The 17,735-nt window shown below is 40.6% G+C and overlaps 1 protein-coding gene across 9 annotated transcripts in view; it reads right to left on the reverse strand.

Moving 5' to 3' along the window:
* adgrb3 (adhesion G protein-coupled receptor B3) overlaps window positions 1–17,735 on the reverse strand; it is a 122,511-nt gene that overhangs the window by 66,236 nt on the left and 38,540 nt on the right. For 8 of the 9 annotated variants that reach the window (XM_035172111.2, XM_035172113.2, XM_035172110.2 and 5 more), the window contains exons 3-4: window positions 9,373–9,483; window positions 6,642–6,803 (exon numbers count right to left, since the gene is read on the reverse strand). In XM_035172111.2, the coding sequence (XP_035028002.2) occupies window positions 6,642–6,803; window positions 9,373–9,483 (273 nt within the window). The remainder of the gene's footprint in view (window positions 1–6,641; window positions 6,804–9,372; window positions 9,484–17,735) is intronic. The other variant, XM_047342299.1, reaches the window with a different exon arrangement.

Genomic DNA, 17,735 nt, shown 5'->3' on the forward strand with positions numbered 1-17,735 from the left:
TGTGACACTGGATATGCCTGCGGGCAATTATGCAAAGGATGTTCCAAAGAGCGATAATTTTCTCTAACTCAAAATCATTCTAAATCCCATGTGGCGCATTGTTAACACGGACACCTGGGACATGGGACCGCTGCAATTGTTAAATCCAAAAATATTAAAATGTAAATTGGAAAGGTAGCTTTAAAACAGCAACAGCGGAATGTGCGTGATTTATCTTGCATCTTGGTTTGTGTGTAATTTCAAGAGGATTCTGTTTGAGGGATGCTGAGTCTTAGAACTGCGGAGGATATTTGCTTTGGGCTCAAAGTTTTACTTCAGAGAGGGAAATATGGACATGTGAGAGACAGACGGAAGTAAAGACACTTTCTGTCTTGTGTCTCCACAAAGGCAAATACAGATAATGAAATGATGAAGACACTGTTGATCTAAATGTAAAAGTTGAAGCACTCATATTAGCATCTAAAGTGCATTTACTGAGACAATTAAAGTCTCCAAAATAAACTTTAAGTGAATGGTAATTGTATCAAACCCAAATCACACTGGAGCGATTCTTAAGCACCAGACGTACGTATCGTTTCAAAATGCACAAAACACATTTTAGCTGTGAAGTCCTTGTTTTCTATGCAGCTTCAATAACACCCAGGGAGCTGCAATGGGAGCGTCAGGCTGATGTGGGAGCAGCCGTGTATACACATTTACATAAGAACAGATTAAATTATACTAGACTATGTGCACTAACAAACAACAAAATGTGGCACACAACAAAAGGCACTTAAGGACTGACGCATGGAATAAAATGTATGGAAATTGGCGGCAGACACCACCGATCGTTTGGCATTTAATCATCTTGGATAACAAATGGGATTTAAGACGCTGGAAATCTGTCTTTACTACTTTGTTTACAGGCAACCCGACGGTTCCTGTTCAGAGAGGTCACAGACTTGTGCAGAGGTTTAAAGACGCCCCGGAACAATAGTCAGATCTCAGGATCAGTTGCGGAGCGGTCGGATCATGGAATCAGGCCGACGGTCCGCCATGAAGGGAGCCACCGTCTGTCCCAGCCCGTGCCTCTAGGCGCAGCTTTGATGCTCTTAGCTAAGTGTCCCGTGGTGGCTGGAGCATTTACTTTGAAAATTTCGAGTTCAAAGCAGCCAGTCACCACTGCTAGCAGTGATGGAATAGGATTCTGCTTCTTTGTGTGGTTTCCCTCTGAACCGCGGCCATGGTTTACTGGGACAGCCACGAGCAGTCGCCGAGAGGTGAAACTCTTGGACCGCCACAAGATGGTGGCCGAAGCGAGTGCGTTTGCCAAGAATGTTGTTATTAATTTGCGGTAAACTGGGATTTGGTTGGCCCTCTCATATCATTCCAGTGAGGGTTGAACTTGTTAGCCTGCCTCTTGTGCTCAACTGTATTCATCATGCAGTATTTATTATTTTGCTGCCGACTCCTTATTTTTTCCACAGGGCTGTTTGAGGTTCAGTCCAGAATCCACACTGCTAAGCATAAAGCTGCACTTTACATCTGTTGTGCGCGATATTGCACCTGGCTCGTACATTTGCACAATGTAAAGAAGGCAACAATAAATGTGTTTTGCCGTACAGCAGGTCATCCTTGTTCATATAGTGCTTAGAGTTAGTTTCAGAGTCCTTCAGGTTCACAGAGTTTTCTGAATAAAGAGTTATTAGTCAGAGTCTGGGTCATAATCAAGTTAAAAATGCCAAATAGTACGCCCTGACTTATAAGTGCTGGCCTGCATAATAAACCCTCCTCACAATTTTACTGATTTTCTTTTGCCCTTGAATCTACGTGTGCAAAAGCCAGTGTTCAATAAATTTAATTGCCTGTAAATGTTCCTCTAAATTCACAAGTTTTAAGATTGATTATCTCAGTCATAACTTTATGTTTTGCAGAAGCCTCAACAGAAAATATCTTATACTTAGGATGATTATGTCTATTATAATTTTTTTATTTCTTGTCACTTCTACTTTGTGTAAATGTTTTTCACTTTCTTTATAATTATCACTGTCATGTATTCATGTCTTCAAAATAAATAAAAAAATGAAGTAAACATATTTTGTCACCTGCTCTTTGTTTGCTTATTCTTTGTTTCCATGAAACCTACTAATTATACATTTTTTATACTATTTCACTTCTGATTATACCACACATTTCACATTCAGCACACAACCAAACATAGTTGGTGGAGCTCCTATATAAACTTTTATTAATACGAGGGAAATTAATAGTTGTAGAGTTTATAAAAATATATATTTTTGCCCATAATTTAAAATATAAGTTGTTGTTCCATGTTTAGGCTTGTATATGTTTGATGTCTATGCAACGTTTACTGGTTAAATCAAATGTTACTCTACATATTTATCAAATCCCACAAGAGCATATTAGCCACCAAATGTATCCCACAACAATCTGTGGGAGCAGAAACCTGCCAACCACCCAAATCCCAGTATAATTATCCATAGGAGCGATACCTGTGAAGCTGGGTGAGATGTTTCTACGGGTTTTTTACGTGTGTAACTTTAACGAGAAATATCAAACTGTAGTTAAACAGGAAGTTGTTTCATTTTATTCAGTTTCAGTTCATTTTATTACAATCCTCCAGGAAGTCCAGAGTTTTCAAACTGACAGACGCACAGTTATTTGTTTGAATATAAACAACATCTTCCACACGTTGTGTTTACTGTGTTGTTGTCCTGTTATTATAACTGTCTGGCTTGTTTTTTGGATCTTTTATAAAGAATCATATTTGTGTTGGGTGGATGCTGTGCTCCTGTGAAATAGCGTCATGGGGGAACTCATTTTGGTGGAACTATTTCATGGAGGGTGGCGTGTTATACATGGGTGGTGAGATTTTAATCTTCATCAAAACCAGCTTCAGTGTGTTTGGTGCCAGTTCAGATGATGGCTCTTGCAGTGTGTCTGCAGCTAAATTCAAAGTGAATTTCAGGCTTTTTAAGATCTCTTGCTGTCACTAGTGATGAAATGTATGACCAAGCTTGTGATGGAAATACACATCCAAACTGAAAATATACTTCCAAGCACTCGGACCTTGATCCCCATTGTCCCAAATGAATGAAAGCCACATGTCAGTTTCCATTAGAAGCGTCTTATTGTTCAACTTGCATTTCCTTATTTTCATAAACTCACTAGCAGACATGATTTTAACTTAAATTTATCCAGAGACTAATGACGCAGCACATTTACCGGAACTAATAATTCCTCCTCAGTCTGGCAGAGTAGAAAAGTTTTTGCAGTGACCTTCGGTGCTGACGTTCCCATCAAGACCCAAGCTGAATTTAAGACGATGTAATAATTTTTAGTGCTTTTTTATTTGTAAAATTGAGACAGAGTCTGTGTCAAAATCAAGTTAAAAATGCCAAATAGTATGCCCTGACTTATTGTAAGTGCTGGGCTGCACAATAAACCCCACTCCCAATTTTACTGATTTTCTGAATGCTGATTGAAAAAGGAGTGGAAGGGGAGGAAAGCGGCACCAGACGGATGTGTCTAATGGTAGATATTATATTCACAGTCTACATCCAGGCAGTCAGAGTAACTGTGCTGTGAGAAATGATAAATATTAAAGCAACACTATGTAACTATTGCCGAGCAACAGCAGCCTCTGTGGCCACAAGTGGTAATTAATTCTGGGAGGGTTCAGAGTCTGACTGAAGCTGTTTTCACCTCTGACTTTATATAAAGATTCACAATGTGCCTCCACTTCCTTACACTATCCAGACATGAAGCTAAACTCTCTGTGATTCGACCGCCGCTGTCTTGTGCATTTGGAGGCGGAGTCTGCAGTAGTTATTTTGGGATGGAGTATCAACTGTAAATCGTAATGTTTCACCTTGTTTTTATTGCATCAAACAACTAATAAAAACTAACCTTACTGTTTAAGTGCATTTTGAGTGGTTGTTTTTTAGTTTGGTCCATGTCCCCTTCACTAACTACACAGAAGACTACTGATTTATGACCTATACTGCAGGCAGCCACAAGGTGGCGACTCAAATGCTTTGGGGGCGCTATCATGTCATCCATCTGTATTTCCTGACTTTGGTTTTGTCTGTTGACCGAAGCTCTGACTCTGTCGTCCTTCTCACTGAACTGAAACGTGTGTGTGTATGTAACGTGTATGTTCAGACCCAGGAGTGCTGCCATACTCGGTTTTAAAATGGTGATATTTGAAGTTTCCTCGCTGATTCGTTTGTGACTTCTGGGTCTTTTCAGATGATCCGCAGTTGGGCGTTACTGTTGCTGGGCCTAACTATCATTCAGCTCTTCTAGCAGGAGATCAGGAGCAGAGAGCGAAATGAAGGAGCACCATTCTCCCCATTACAAGTCAGTGTCCCCCCCCCCAAATGATTTTAAAGGCTGTTGCTTAGTGAAATAGTTGCATAACGTTGCTTTAGCACAAATGAAAGTAAACCAGGCTACTACTGCTGATTTGACTTAGTGTTTGTTAAAGCGTGCAGTTCAAAACAATCATCAACAATATTATATTTACAATCGCTCACTCTAATAGAATACTATTGAAATCCTCTCACTTTATTTTCAGCTAGAATTGAATTATATCACACTTGTTCTGTATTGGCACGAAACATTGGCGCTGGATGTGAACTGCAGGAATGTCAAATATTAACAGGATTGCTATAGACTGGACTGCTTTCCTTCTGAGGCGAGATAACTGCACTACAGTTCAGAGGAAAAACAAGATACAGCCATGGGTGTTGGGTTATAATGGGGGGGAGGCTTTTATAGAACACAAATGTTGCTGTATTTTGACAGATGCATTGTGTTGGGCCGAAAAAAGGATCACAACCTGTGTGAAGGCTCCCAGATTTTCCAGCGTGCTTGATCTGCAGCCCGCAGCGCCGGAGCCATTACTCACAGATGATGCTGATGTTTTTTTCCGTGATGGTGACTGTGAGGTAAGGTTCCTTTAAGGCTTTTAATTTGAAACATGCTCTATTTCGGAGACATCCTCACATCTTGGCACACTGCAGACATCTTGAAGAAAGCGGATTGATCCGTCTGCCTTTCAGAATATTAGATATAGACTCTGCGTTTCATGTGGCTTGGCGCCAGGTGGGATTTTTTTTTTTTTTGGTAGCAGTTTGCCACTGTGACTTTGTATGGTTGGAGCTATATCAGCTCTATGAGCCCGGTGCGAGGGTTTTAATATAAGTAAGTGAGGAGAAACACCCTGGTATTTCAGATATTACAGGCAATGTAATTTATCGTCACTGCAGGACCACAGTACATTGGATAAGGTCTAACTTGAAACCCATGAAACAATACAATAAATTAAGAATGGTGACATTTTAAAACTTAAAAAGACTTTTATCTTTATGCCGCCCCCTCTCCTATTTCCTCTAAAAGAGAGAAAAGTCCTATCACAGCCTTACTCTTGTCAAAATGGCCTTAGAGGTTTCCCAGAGTTTTATGGCCCAGTTATTTGGTGATAAAGACTTCTGCTTTATTATGTGTAAGAAAGTTCCGGGTCCACAATTAGCCACGAGTAAAATGCCTAATGTTTGCAGGTCTTGAGATAAATCAAAGGCACTAATGAATTCACATGGGCAGCCCTGCAAGTTCAGATGCTAAAGTTATAATAATTATTTATGCAAATGAATGCACATACCTGGAATATGGCTTTTTGGGGGGGGGGTATAGGAGCTTTAATGCTGTCTGAGCGAAATATTAATGGCCAGAGAGAAGACTGGTGGTATTTAGGCAACTTTCTTTTCTAAATGACTTATGCTCTTTTTTTCACTTTTTAGTGTCCACGCAGAGTAGGAGAAAAACCCTTTTGAGAACTGCCAACTTCCCATTTACATGTGCCGCAACTAGCAAATGAAGCGCAGTACATCCGAGATCAGAATGTCAGAAGACGGAGCTTGCAGCACTTTTGATCAGCCGTAATTATTGAAGAGTCTGTGGTGCAGTCTCAGAAGCATTACGCTCAACGGTGCCAGCAAATATCTCGACTGAACACAGAGTTCAGGATCTCATTACTAAATCTGCATGTTCGTGTGTGTGAGCAACCCCCCCGCCCCCCCAAAAAAAACTCTGCTCGGGAAAAACAACACGCTTATCCTACCAGACGCGCACAGACAAACATTGGCGCTCGGCAGTCACCCGTCAGTGAAAGCATGTGATGCCGATACCTGACTACCAGTGACTCATCTGCCATGCCCTTATGGGTCGAGCAAGAAGATGCCTTACAGCGCGTGTGAAGCGACGCTGTCAAGCTATTTTAAAGTGCACAGCTGACCTTCAAGAAAATGAAGCCGATGACATATCAGGATCCGCGGCTCCCTGAGCGCCGTGCACAACCACATGTCATGAAACCATTTCAATGCTGATGAATTGCCCAACAGTTACATGAAATGGAAAACACAAAGGTGATCATGACCAAAAAAAAAAGAAACACATTCACAAAATAACATTTAAAAAGAAAATCATCAGATTAAGTATAATAGCTACAATAACGATAATAACACATTCCTACATAGACACATAGACATTTTTTGTTAACACACAGCAACACATTTCCCCCCAATATAAACAACAAACGAGCAAAACATGAATATTCAAGAATCTGCGGCTAACACTACCTGGACAAGGGGCAGTGTTATTGCAAACCCTTGATTCTCTTAAAGGGCCGATGCAGTGAGTTCCGTATGGTGAGACACATGATCTTGTTCGCACCTGCGACCCTTGACCGCATGTTACAGAGCATGAGCTCCACTGGGACCACTCCTCTGCACCTGTTTCACCTGTGTGGGAGAAGGGTGACACTAGTTAAATGCAGCAATATGGTCCTGGGGGGGGCAGGGCTAACAGGGCGGGGGTGGGGCAAGGTGGGCGGGTGGGGGGAGTTGAGTAGAATGGGAGGGGGGGCCAACATGAGTCACGTTGGGGTGAGGTGGGGGGGCCTTTGAGACTTATTTACAGGAACACTATTGTACATTCTGTGCTACCTTTATGTGATCTTTGATAAACACTGAGTCAGAAGCTTAGTTCCTCTGTTTACTTTTGTATCAGCACAGTAAAGTGTTTTTTTTGTGTGTCTGCGATAACAGAGTAGTTGCTTTTTAACAGTGGTCTTAATAATGGAGGTGAGATCAAATGGGCATTTATGCAAAGATCACAAAAAAGCCGAAGCTGTGATTTATATAAGAATGAACAGTAGACATCGTTACATCTAACTGTTTCACTTCATCTTTAAAAAGAAATCCTTCATGCATTTCAATGAAACCCAATAACATGTTTAAATAAAGCCAGGAAATCAGCACAAAACAAAAAAAAGAAATTCATAATAACATGGTGGCATGCAAGAGAAGACAACATCTGAGAAAATAAAATGGATTGTAATGGGTGTTAGTTCAGAGAGAGAGTTCAGAGATATGGATTCCCTTTTGCACTGCTGCAAACTGTCTAGTTTCCTTGACGACAGCGGAGCCAATTCTGTATTTTGGAGACGAAGGTTTCAAATCATTTTCAAATCCATCTTAACCAGTTTACTCATAAAGATGGAGGAAATAAATGAGGATGTTAGCAGATTTTGCTCAGCAGTTGTGCCGGTGTGGCGCCGAGCAGACTGTTTCCACCGTATTCAAATTTCAAGTTCCCTGAAGGAAACGCAACAGGCAGCATTTGTTCTGTTTCTATGGTCCAGGCCTTTGAGCCCATATGGAAATGTTCTGGCAAGCAGACTTTGAAGCAGTTATACTCTGCGTGCAGACATATTGTCATTAGATAATCGTATAAAGCATTTGGTAGCAGTTAGTAAGGAAGATGGCTGTTACGGTCGTAAAGTTCAATTTAAAAAGATTGATAAGAAGAAACAGCACTGAGCGTTTTAATCTTCATGGTCCAAAAGGGCCAAAGATTAAAAAGGCAGAAAAAAGGCTAAATGTAGCTTTAACAGTGCTATCTACACTAGTTATTAATATTTATATTTTGATGAGACAGTGGGGGTGATTTCCAAAGTCATGGTAGTCTAAATGAAAAAAAAAAAGAATAAATTATTTGGTGACAAGTTAGTGGACAATCAAAATCCCTGCATCAGAGTAGTCACCAAATAATTGATGTTTGATTACGATGAACCCTCAGGTGAAGTATTCATTCCCTTTGAGGCGCTTGGTGAATTAGAGGAATAATTTATTACAGAGAAAAATAGTCTCGTTGCAGCTCTGAATACATTTTTATGATATTTGAAGTCATCAAATCACATTTGAATTGTGTATTTTCAAGCACCATGTGCCTGAAAGTCGTTTTCTCAGCGTGTTGCATCAAGGACACAGATTTGGCCAAATGGGGATCTAAACCCTGCGCTTAATTTTGCAGATCATAAAATAGACTGAAAGGTGGATCAATTTGTTAAATGAGGCAGTACAGGGAGAGTAAATTGTGTGAGGATGAGGAACAGAAAAGCACGATGCGACTGGACAGGGAAACCACATTCCTACAGCGAGTGTCAAATGGGGGAAGTGTTAATGAGAATATGTTAGTATTGGTATGTATGCACGATAAGTACAGTAAGTATGGCGTGTCGCAAAATAAAATCATGATGAGTGGAGTTTCTTTGAAACAATGACAGCAATTCAAATGGAACACATGGAAAAAAAAATGTAAACATTTCCCAGAAAATGAGTCAAATCAAAAGGAAGAAGTTCTCAACAGCAGCTAAATCTAAAACCCTCCCACTAAGAAAAGAGGCTGTTTAAAAAAAAGTAACTAGATAATAAAAGCAAAATCAAGCTTCTGCTTTAATATTACTTTCCCTTCTTTCCAAACTTTTAACTAAAAGTGCAAAGATGGTATGTTGTAAATGTCATTATGAATTTAAATCATTCAAGCTTTTTATGCTACACTTGATTAAGCCACATAGCTTCATTTTATCTCTAAGGGCAGAATCTATCAGTTCGACTTTTGCCAAGTATGTGTTTCATATTTGGCTGAAGGGGGTGGGTATTTTTCTTCTTTTTTTTTTTCTCAAATGACATTTAATTCATCTCGCCTTGGAGGAAACTATTAACTACACCAGGGCCTTAGTTTTAAACCTGCTGTTTAATTAATGCTCTGATAATTTACCGTGTTGCCAACTCACTATATGACAGAAAAGAAAAAAACAAACAGACCCACAAAACCCAATTATCTCCTATAGTCAATGGAAATAAATGGAAAGTTTATCGTCCTAGTTCATATGTAGAAATAAAGAATGAGTAGGAAAAATAATGCAAAAACATTTCCACTTAAAAAGGTGCAGTACAAGAGAGAGCATGCTGATGAAATTAAGTTTAGTTAACAAGATAAGGTAAAGAAACATAACTATTGTATTACCAGTTTGTGCCATAAATTTAGCAGACTCAGCTTGCTCCTGCAGGGCCTTTGTGTCATGAACTGATCTTGGCCGCTGACTTTTTACTGTATGCTCTCCGATCATTCCATATTCTATGGGACAAAATAGAGGTTCATATGAAAGCTAGGCTTAGACATGATCTTCTGAGAGGGAGAAAAAAAAGCTTATTACATACTGTGTTTTTTTTTTTTCAGGATGTTCGAAAGCAACTGCAGTACATGGCTAGAAACAAAGACCACACAAGTTTGTATTTAATTCGTCCCTTTTTTGTTTGTTTGTTTGTTTGTTTACTCTAGGGCATAGAACAATGCAACGAATTTATAAAGGGGTGAGTTGGAAGTATTAATTGAGCTTGGAAGCACAGCGTAGACACATAGCAAACATGCAAATAAACTCACATCGCTTTTTTTTTTTTAAGACTCTAACACTTTGTCAGACCAGCTCCCCCGTCCCTCCCTCCCTCCCTCCCTCCTGCACACCCGGAAAAAAGGAAAAGAAAAACGAAATGAAAGTAAAAATGTGTAAGCCATCAGAAAGCCACAGAGGAGGGGGGGTCATGGACATAACATGCTATTGATCCACAGTTTCTTCAACAGTTTGTCAGTCACCTTTTGTGGGATTTATGTTTTTTTCTCTTTTTTTTGACGACCCGCTAAATAAATATTGTGAGCCTTTTTGTAAATTAGACAAATGTATTCTGAGCTGTATTCATTACAATGCATGCCCTCTTTGTTTCCCGTACGGGGACAAAGAGCCGATGAGTTCTGGCGCCACACTGAGAAAAGCGGTGCTAGCCGATTTGCATTTAGTCAGGGATTTGCATCAGCTGCTTTAAGTCACAGTGACACTGCAAAACAAGGTTTTATATTTTACTCACTTAAGTAGCTCATGCAAATCACTTGTGAAACTCTTGTTTTTTTTTAATTAAAAACCAGCATCACTTTTGCCAGCGTGGTCCTAATGAGGTGATTATACCATTTGCAAATAGGCAATGCAGGTGATGCATCAACAACAGATTCACACATAGCTTATGTTAGTACATTAGACAATGCAATGCATCAGCCATTGATAAGGAGGATGTTTACATCATCGCTTCTAATATAGTTTGCAGCCTCGGATTCCTGCGTTTTCCTGCAGCAGACTGTGAGCCTAAAAAAAGACTTGACCTCCCAGAGCAGCGAGCCCCTGTCGTCTCGTCTGATCACGTTCCGCTGAAAAGCTTTATCATTTTTTTTTGTCACTAATTATATGGTAAAGCACTCGACTACACAAAAAAAAAAGAGAAGACAGCTGTTTGTTCTACGCATCAGACTGTTGGCATTAACCAAATCATATCAACAAACATGTTCCGTGATTGGGTTTGAGCAAAAATAAATAAATAAATCAAGGCAAAATGTGACTCTGGGTTTTCAGCCGCACTCAAAACAACACGGCCGTGCTCGTGTTTGCTGAAGACATTTGAATATTGAGAGGGTTTAATGAGAGGACGGAGAAGCCGCCAGGTAGAAGCAGAAGCTGCAGCCTTTTTTCTTTTTTTTTTATGCTGATTGGTATCTTCAGGACCATAACTGCACGAAGTAACCGGCTTCAGAAGCGTGCTCTAATGTCTTTCACTCTGATTTGATCGTGTCCACATGTGCTTTGCTCAAATTAAGCAGGGAGCCCAGTTTGAACTCTGCGTCGGACAAAGAAAAGTGCGGCTACGCTAATGATCGACAAACAGCGGGTGGCAGCGCTAACGGCTCAATCGCGTACAGCCGGCTACAGTAGATACTTGGACACGTTTTCTCTTTACTGGGTTCTCGTGCTCTACCCCGCGGTGTCTTGGATGATGAACCAATTCCACATTTGGCAGAATAAAAAAAGGTCCGTCTGATTTAGTCAGCCTGAACGTCTGCTACTATGCAAATCACACAAAAAGCAAAGGCCCGGTTCTGTTTAACCAAATTACACAAATGACGCTTGACTTTAAAAGCTAAAAGATGGTATAAAGTGGCACTTTCAAGCCATTTGGCTCAGAAGGATTGGATGGACATTGCCAATACCTACAAAATTATATAGTTACCTTAAATGCTTTTGTAATAAAATTCAATGTTAACAATGCAAAAAAGGTTTAAAACGCTGCCTGTATTCCATGATGAGCAGTTCTCTGATTTGCTTTTCTTTGATTTACATTTACAAACAACATAAACGTAAATAAATTAGCCGATCCCTGTATCACTGAGGAAGTACTGTACATTATATGATGCTGGAGGCAGTTTAATTCCATATTTTCCTTTTGTAAACACTAATCAACACGGCCGCTCAGACCATTGATCATAACTCCATCACACCTTTTTGAAAACGACTCGCCTCCACAAAACATTGATCATCTCAGCCTATTAAACAGTTATTAGCCCCACAGCCAGTCACACCTAATCTAATCTCGCTCCGAGCAGCTCGTGATGAACAACACAACCGGAGCACCGCTACATTAAAGAGATTATAAAATTGTCATTAGGCGCGATGTCAGTCAGATACTTTGATGACAAACCGTCATAATCGAGGAGGTACTGGATGAATCAAACGTTGCGAGTGTTTACAAGCGTTTCATCATCGCAGCCTCATCGCCTCGTGGAAGGAACGTTTGAGTAATTATATCGAAATCAGTCCAGACGGGAGGCCGTTACAAAAAACAGCTCAACCTGTTTGTACACAAACGAGAGCTGGTTAATGTACTGCAGAGGAAAGTCTCAGTTTTAAGTGCATCGGACTGGAGTCCTTGTTGATGGCACAGGACCAAGATGTTAATCCGAACGTTGTGTCTCAGAGAGCCTGAGGTAGACTGAAAAAGAGCAGGATGTCAAAACACCAGAAAAGGTACTGAGGAATAAGCACAGCGATTTAATTGAACTACCGGGGTTGTGTTTGAGCCCACGGCTAAGTAATGGTAAACATGAGAGACAAAACCCGAATTTTAATATCTGGAGGGACAGGGCTGTTGTCATTTGTCAAAACAGCCCAAAACAATGCGTCTTAATAAAGCAGAAAGCGCAGCTGATGCATTTAACGGGCCATTTCTTTCCTTTTCAGACGGCGTGATTCTGAAGGTTTTTGTAGTGTTCTGAACCTTTCAACTGTGTTTTCTGGGTAATGAAGTTTAGGAGCCAGCCAGGACTAACTAGAATACGTACTAATGCTATCCATCAACCATCACGCTTCAGCGACAATGGGGAGAAGATACCATTCAGAGAAATCCATTCATCTTTTCTATCACTGCTTTTCGTTTTTTTTTGTGCAACGAAAAGCTTTTGTTTTGCATGCACATAACCTCGATGGCAGGCATCACTGGCAGAGCATTCGTTTTTAGAACTCAGAATTAAAAAAAGGAATTCCACAGGTGTTACACTGACCATGAAATTTGGCTGGAATAGCAACATTGCTTTTCAGGAATGCCCAACATATTTGCAGAGGATTAAATACACTGGCGTGGAAATGGGGTGCTGAATTGTCGAGATAACCTTGGAAGACTGATCAGCAATAACCACATTTCCTTCTGTAACAGGCAAAATGTGTTGGGTCAAAGGGAAGCAGCTTTTTCTGGAAATCATTTTAAAAAAAAATATTTAAAAATAAAAGGGAGGGAAAGCTATGGGTTGCTTCTGGAGAGCAGTTTCATATGCATGTATAGTATTTCCAAATGGAGCTCCATTAGTTTTACACTGTAGATGATAGCAAATGCATGGAATGACTGGGGGAACAGTTGGCATTTACAAAGATCCAGTAGATCAAGCTGGTGGGTCAGGCTGATTGTCCCACTATTCAATGCCATCATTAACATATCAACATGAACCCTGTCATCATACTGGAATTAAAGATATATTTATATAGATTCCCTGCACATGAACAGTGTCAAATAAAGACTTGTGTTCGCAGGATACTTTCCTAACCTCTGTTTTCATGGTCTCATCTCCTAACTATGTGTTGTTTTTTGTAAGTGTTTGGTATCAAGAGATTATTGCGTAATTTCCCTGATGTATAAAAGTCAGCAGTTTTTGTCTCGCTATAGATTCATGAGGTTTCCAGTTCCAGTATAGCTCTGTATGTCTCTTTATAACTGTAAGCATTAACATCCTGGCAATGTCAAGCTAAGGTGGCCGACTCCATCTTATGATGATACAAAATATGGAAATATAGACCCTAATGTTTTGGAATCCTCTCATACACTAACCTCACAGAAAACCACACACAACATATCACACATGCAACTCCTGACTAATTTATGCATATGCCGTTTTTCAATTTCTCATGTTGAACGTTTTTTAAAATCACTTCAATCATCTGCAGGAAGAAGCAGGATTAGCGCTCGGTTTAATGCGACCTCAAAGCTGCAATCACTTCAAGCAAGTGCAAAAAAAAAAAACCTGACTTTTTAAAAGGTTCAAGAAAGGACTGTTTTCTTCCACAATGCTGTGCCACCAGTGTGTAATGGCAGCCATTTTGCCTTCTTGTCAGGGATTATCAACAAATCAGGTGAGGAAATAAGTGGTGGAAATGAGATTAGGCTGTTTCGAGCGAGAGTACCTCCCTCTCAACTTTAAGAAACTGAAATGATTGCGTGGCTGGTCCCATGAGTCAATCTCCTTTTGCAATTCGATCTTACCGTGAGATACGCCTGGCTGCTCCAAAAAGGAAACAGAAAGTATCTCTTTTGTTCCAATGAGCTTTGGAAAACTGATCTCCAGGGGTGCATCTGTTAGTGAAGCCAGGATTGCGTGCAGAACAGCGTGCAGCCATGGCCCCTGCGAAGCAGCTAAAACGGTGAGAATCTTAGGCCAAAATTTGACAAAAATGTCTGCTCCAGCTACTGGCAGTGCAGCCACAACAGCGTGGTCACCACTGGGCTGTGACCTCGGTGAATGAAGGTTCTAACAGAAAGATGCCAGGGCGAAGAATTTGAAGCAGCGGTATGTGTTGTGGCAACACAGGCCTTCATCACTGTTTCAATGGTGTGCAAACATGGATATTGCTGGACATTGTTTTCCTGCCCGAGCCAAACTGTTTACGGGGCACCTGATTTGATGGGCTCAAAGCTTTTCTGACCCATCACAGCTCATTGATGCTTTCAAGCTTAATTAGTGGCCATATTTACCATGATATTCACGCTTGATTTAATTAATGTCCTGCTACTAAGTACGCGCAGTCCACATTACAAACAAACAAAGACTCGCACACAGTCAAAGACAATGAAAGTTCCCCTCGTTCCATGACCTTTGTCATCAGTGACGCTTTGAGCCGCTGCATGCAGGGAATTTAAAGCTTTCACCACCGTGGGCAGAGTCCGATGGAAGACATTTCATTTCCAGGTTCATCTTCACTGTGTGGACACGTTCCATGTGTAATCTTATTGAAAGGCAGTAAAAGCCAGCCCCATGTCCAATGACTGATGTGTCTAACCTTGCGTGAAATGAGCCTTTACTCAGAAGCCCCTATGAGTAGATTCTGTCGCGGGTGCTCCACATATACTGCCTTTCAAGCATTCCTGCCCGCCGACTGACTGACTGTCACAAATGTAGCACTTGATGAGAGGCACTTCATTACTGCTGCACTGTACGAGTGTAGAGAGAAGTGTTCAGTCGCATGCGGACCGGGGAGAAGGATCGCTACCTGTCTGCGTTCCATTTCTCAACAGCCGAACATCTAAGGCTGGTCAAAGGTAGTGTGTATACTCGGGCTGGGAGATAATACAATATCAATAATAATCGCTTTGTAAATTTCATCAATAGCAATAGAACGTCCAATATATATCAATGTGTTGCGTAAGCACAGTGAGGAGGTAAAACTCAAAATGTATCCATTTCAGATAAGAGTTTATAACAACCTCAACAGAGGAGCTTTCAACTGAAAGATGTTTTTGCATGATAATAATTCTCGTTATCGACTAATATGAACATTTATTATCTTGATAGAAACCCTAGGATATGCATTATTAAACTACATTTGTACATATGTTGCACTCCTGTTTGAGTTGTGAATTACAATGGAAATATATTGAAACGTGAAAGGACAGCAAGTTATAAAGAAGCACTTTACAAACGGTACCAATGACCACCTGCTTAAACAGTTATTTAATTTAAGGGGTTACAAACTCATTTGCTTGTGTCAGGGGAGGTTATTATATCTGAACATATGTAAGGAAAAATTATCAAAACCTTTTCTTGTCAATAATTTATTATCCTTCAAAGAAAGTATAATCAAATAGACTGAGGACGAAAAGCTCAAAACACAAAACATTTCAGGAGAAAGCAAAAAGAAAATCAGTCGTGTGTCACATTGGAAAACATACAAATACATTACATAAAAAACAAAATGTGCATCAAATATACAAGTACTCATAAGTAAAGTACAGATTCCGCTACTGTTTTATTTATTCCAACATTTTATTTTCTCAAAGTAAGAGTCAGTGGTTTTGACAGAACTGTAAAGGACTATTTTTCAATGTGGAAAAGCAAAATAAAAATAAAAAAGACGATGATGAAAGTGGTGATGATCGTGATGTAATGAGGATGCACCTTATTTTAGCTCATAAATACACGTCCACATCCAAACTGAGCCTCGGACGTTGCTCCAGCCTCACACCCCGTTCAGACACGATCTCATAAAGCTCCTCCAAAACCCTCGACGTATCTCCTTACAGCTATTGTACAAATCCGCCGCTATCGGTGGGACCATATGCTTGAGCCAATCTAAAAAAAAAAAACTCAATTAGTCCTTCATTAAGAAAATGAGGGGGTTGCACGGAATCAGATACAAATTACGATTTGTCCTCTGAGACGTACAATTATCCATCATATTCCTTCTGCCATCTGTTTGCTTCCTGTTGACTCTCCTAATGACTCAGATTGAAGCCAAATTAGAATTCTGTGCAACTGCCACTGCACCTCATTGAAAAGTCATGGGAACTCACCTGAAAAAAAGGAGCGAGCGGAGTGAGACGAGCACTCCGAATAAAGTCTGTTGGAGGCAGAGAGGAAAACATATACACTATTTTTCTCCCCCCCCTCCCCCCACCCCTGATGTGTATTGCCAAATGAGTGGCTACCGGGGAAGGCAATGATAATCTCCAGCTCAACGCTAAATCACAAGGTTGTGAGCAGTACCTCGCAAAGCAACCTAGATGGAGCTCTGACGTTATCAAAGCACTGGATCAAGAAGCCCTGTTGCTGGGCACCGTGAGCAGATCATCCCTCCTCTTTTCCACACACTTGTGGGAACAGGCCTCTGCAGTCTGTCTTCATATAATTTCAACTCATCCAAACATGTATAAATTAGATATCCACACGGTTTAGATGCATATTTCGCCGGCATCACAAACACTGTAATAGGCTGCAGCACGAGAATCAAAAGCATCCTCCACGTTAACTGCGGCTGTGAACAAGTGCTTGCTTATCACTCTCCTGCAAAGTAGAATTCATTTTGATTTAAATAAGAGGGAGGGGGGAAATGAAAACAACAAATGAAGATCTTCATTTCCTTGTCGTCTATTTGGGGTTTTCACAAAGATGTACCCTGTGCATGATAATGCGAGAGCAGCGTCGGGGTGTTTTCAGCTCTGCCGCGTGATGCTATCAGAAAATGGATCCGCCTATGGAGCATTTTAAAGAGAAGGCAACGCCAAGATTGCAGCTTCTAACTTGCAGAATCACCAGGCTTTTCAGGGAGCGACGCTGCTGAACCACCCGTGACTAAAAGAGGGGCTGCTGCGGGGACACATCTGAAAGGGCTAACTGTGCACCGACAGAAACAAGGATGGAAGCGGATTACTAATGACATCATTTCAGACAGAAGTCATGTTATGTGAATAGTGCAGAAACTACACATAAACTCTGTGAAGTACTGAGGGCGTCCTTGTGTCTTTAAATCGTCTAATGAAATAGTCTCTCATAACTATTGGGCCAATTGCATCAAAACAAGATTTTTAAAAAAAAAATTTTTTTAATGAACAGCAGGATATGACCTTAATATATGAATTCTGCATAATTACTCTTTTCACTACGTATATCACCAGTTCCTCCTGAGGGAAAACTATGGAAACGGCTCTTGGCAACCGTATCCAAACACACCACCCCAGTAGATGACCTGGCAGTCGCACATACTGCCAAGCCCGGCGCCGGCATGCCAAGCAATGCATCTGTCAAGTGAGAAACATGACACATTTTTTACCACCTTTTGCGGCCGCAGCCAATTTTCAAAGAGCATACTTTGTCCTTTTTCTGAGCCATTTTGCTCGGCATACCAAACAGTGACCTTCGATTTAATAGAGTCATCATTTGGCCTCCGTGGAAATTCCTCGCTAATAAACGGG

The sequence above is a fragment of the Hippoglossus stenolepis genome, chromosome 12 (genome assembly GCF_022539355.2).
Source record: "Hippoglossus stenolepis isolate QCI-W04-F060 chromosome 12, HSTE1.2, whole genome shotgun sequence".
Lineage (NCBI taxonomy): Eukaryota > Metazoa > Chordata > Actinopteri > Pleuronectiformes > Pleuronectidae > Hippoglossus > Hippoglossus stenolepis.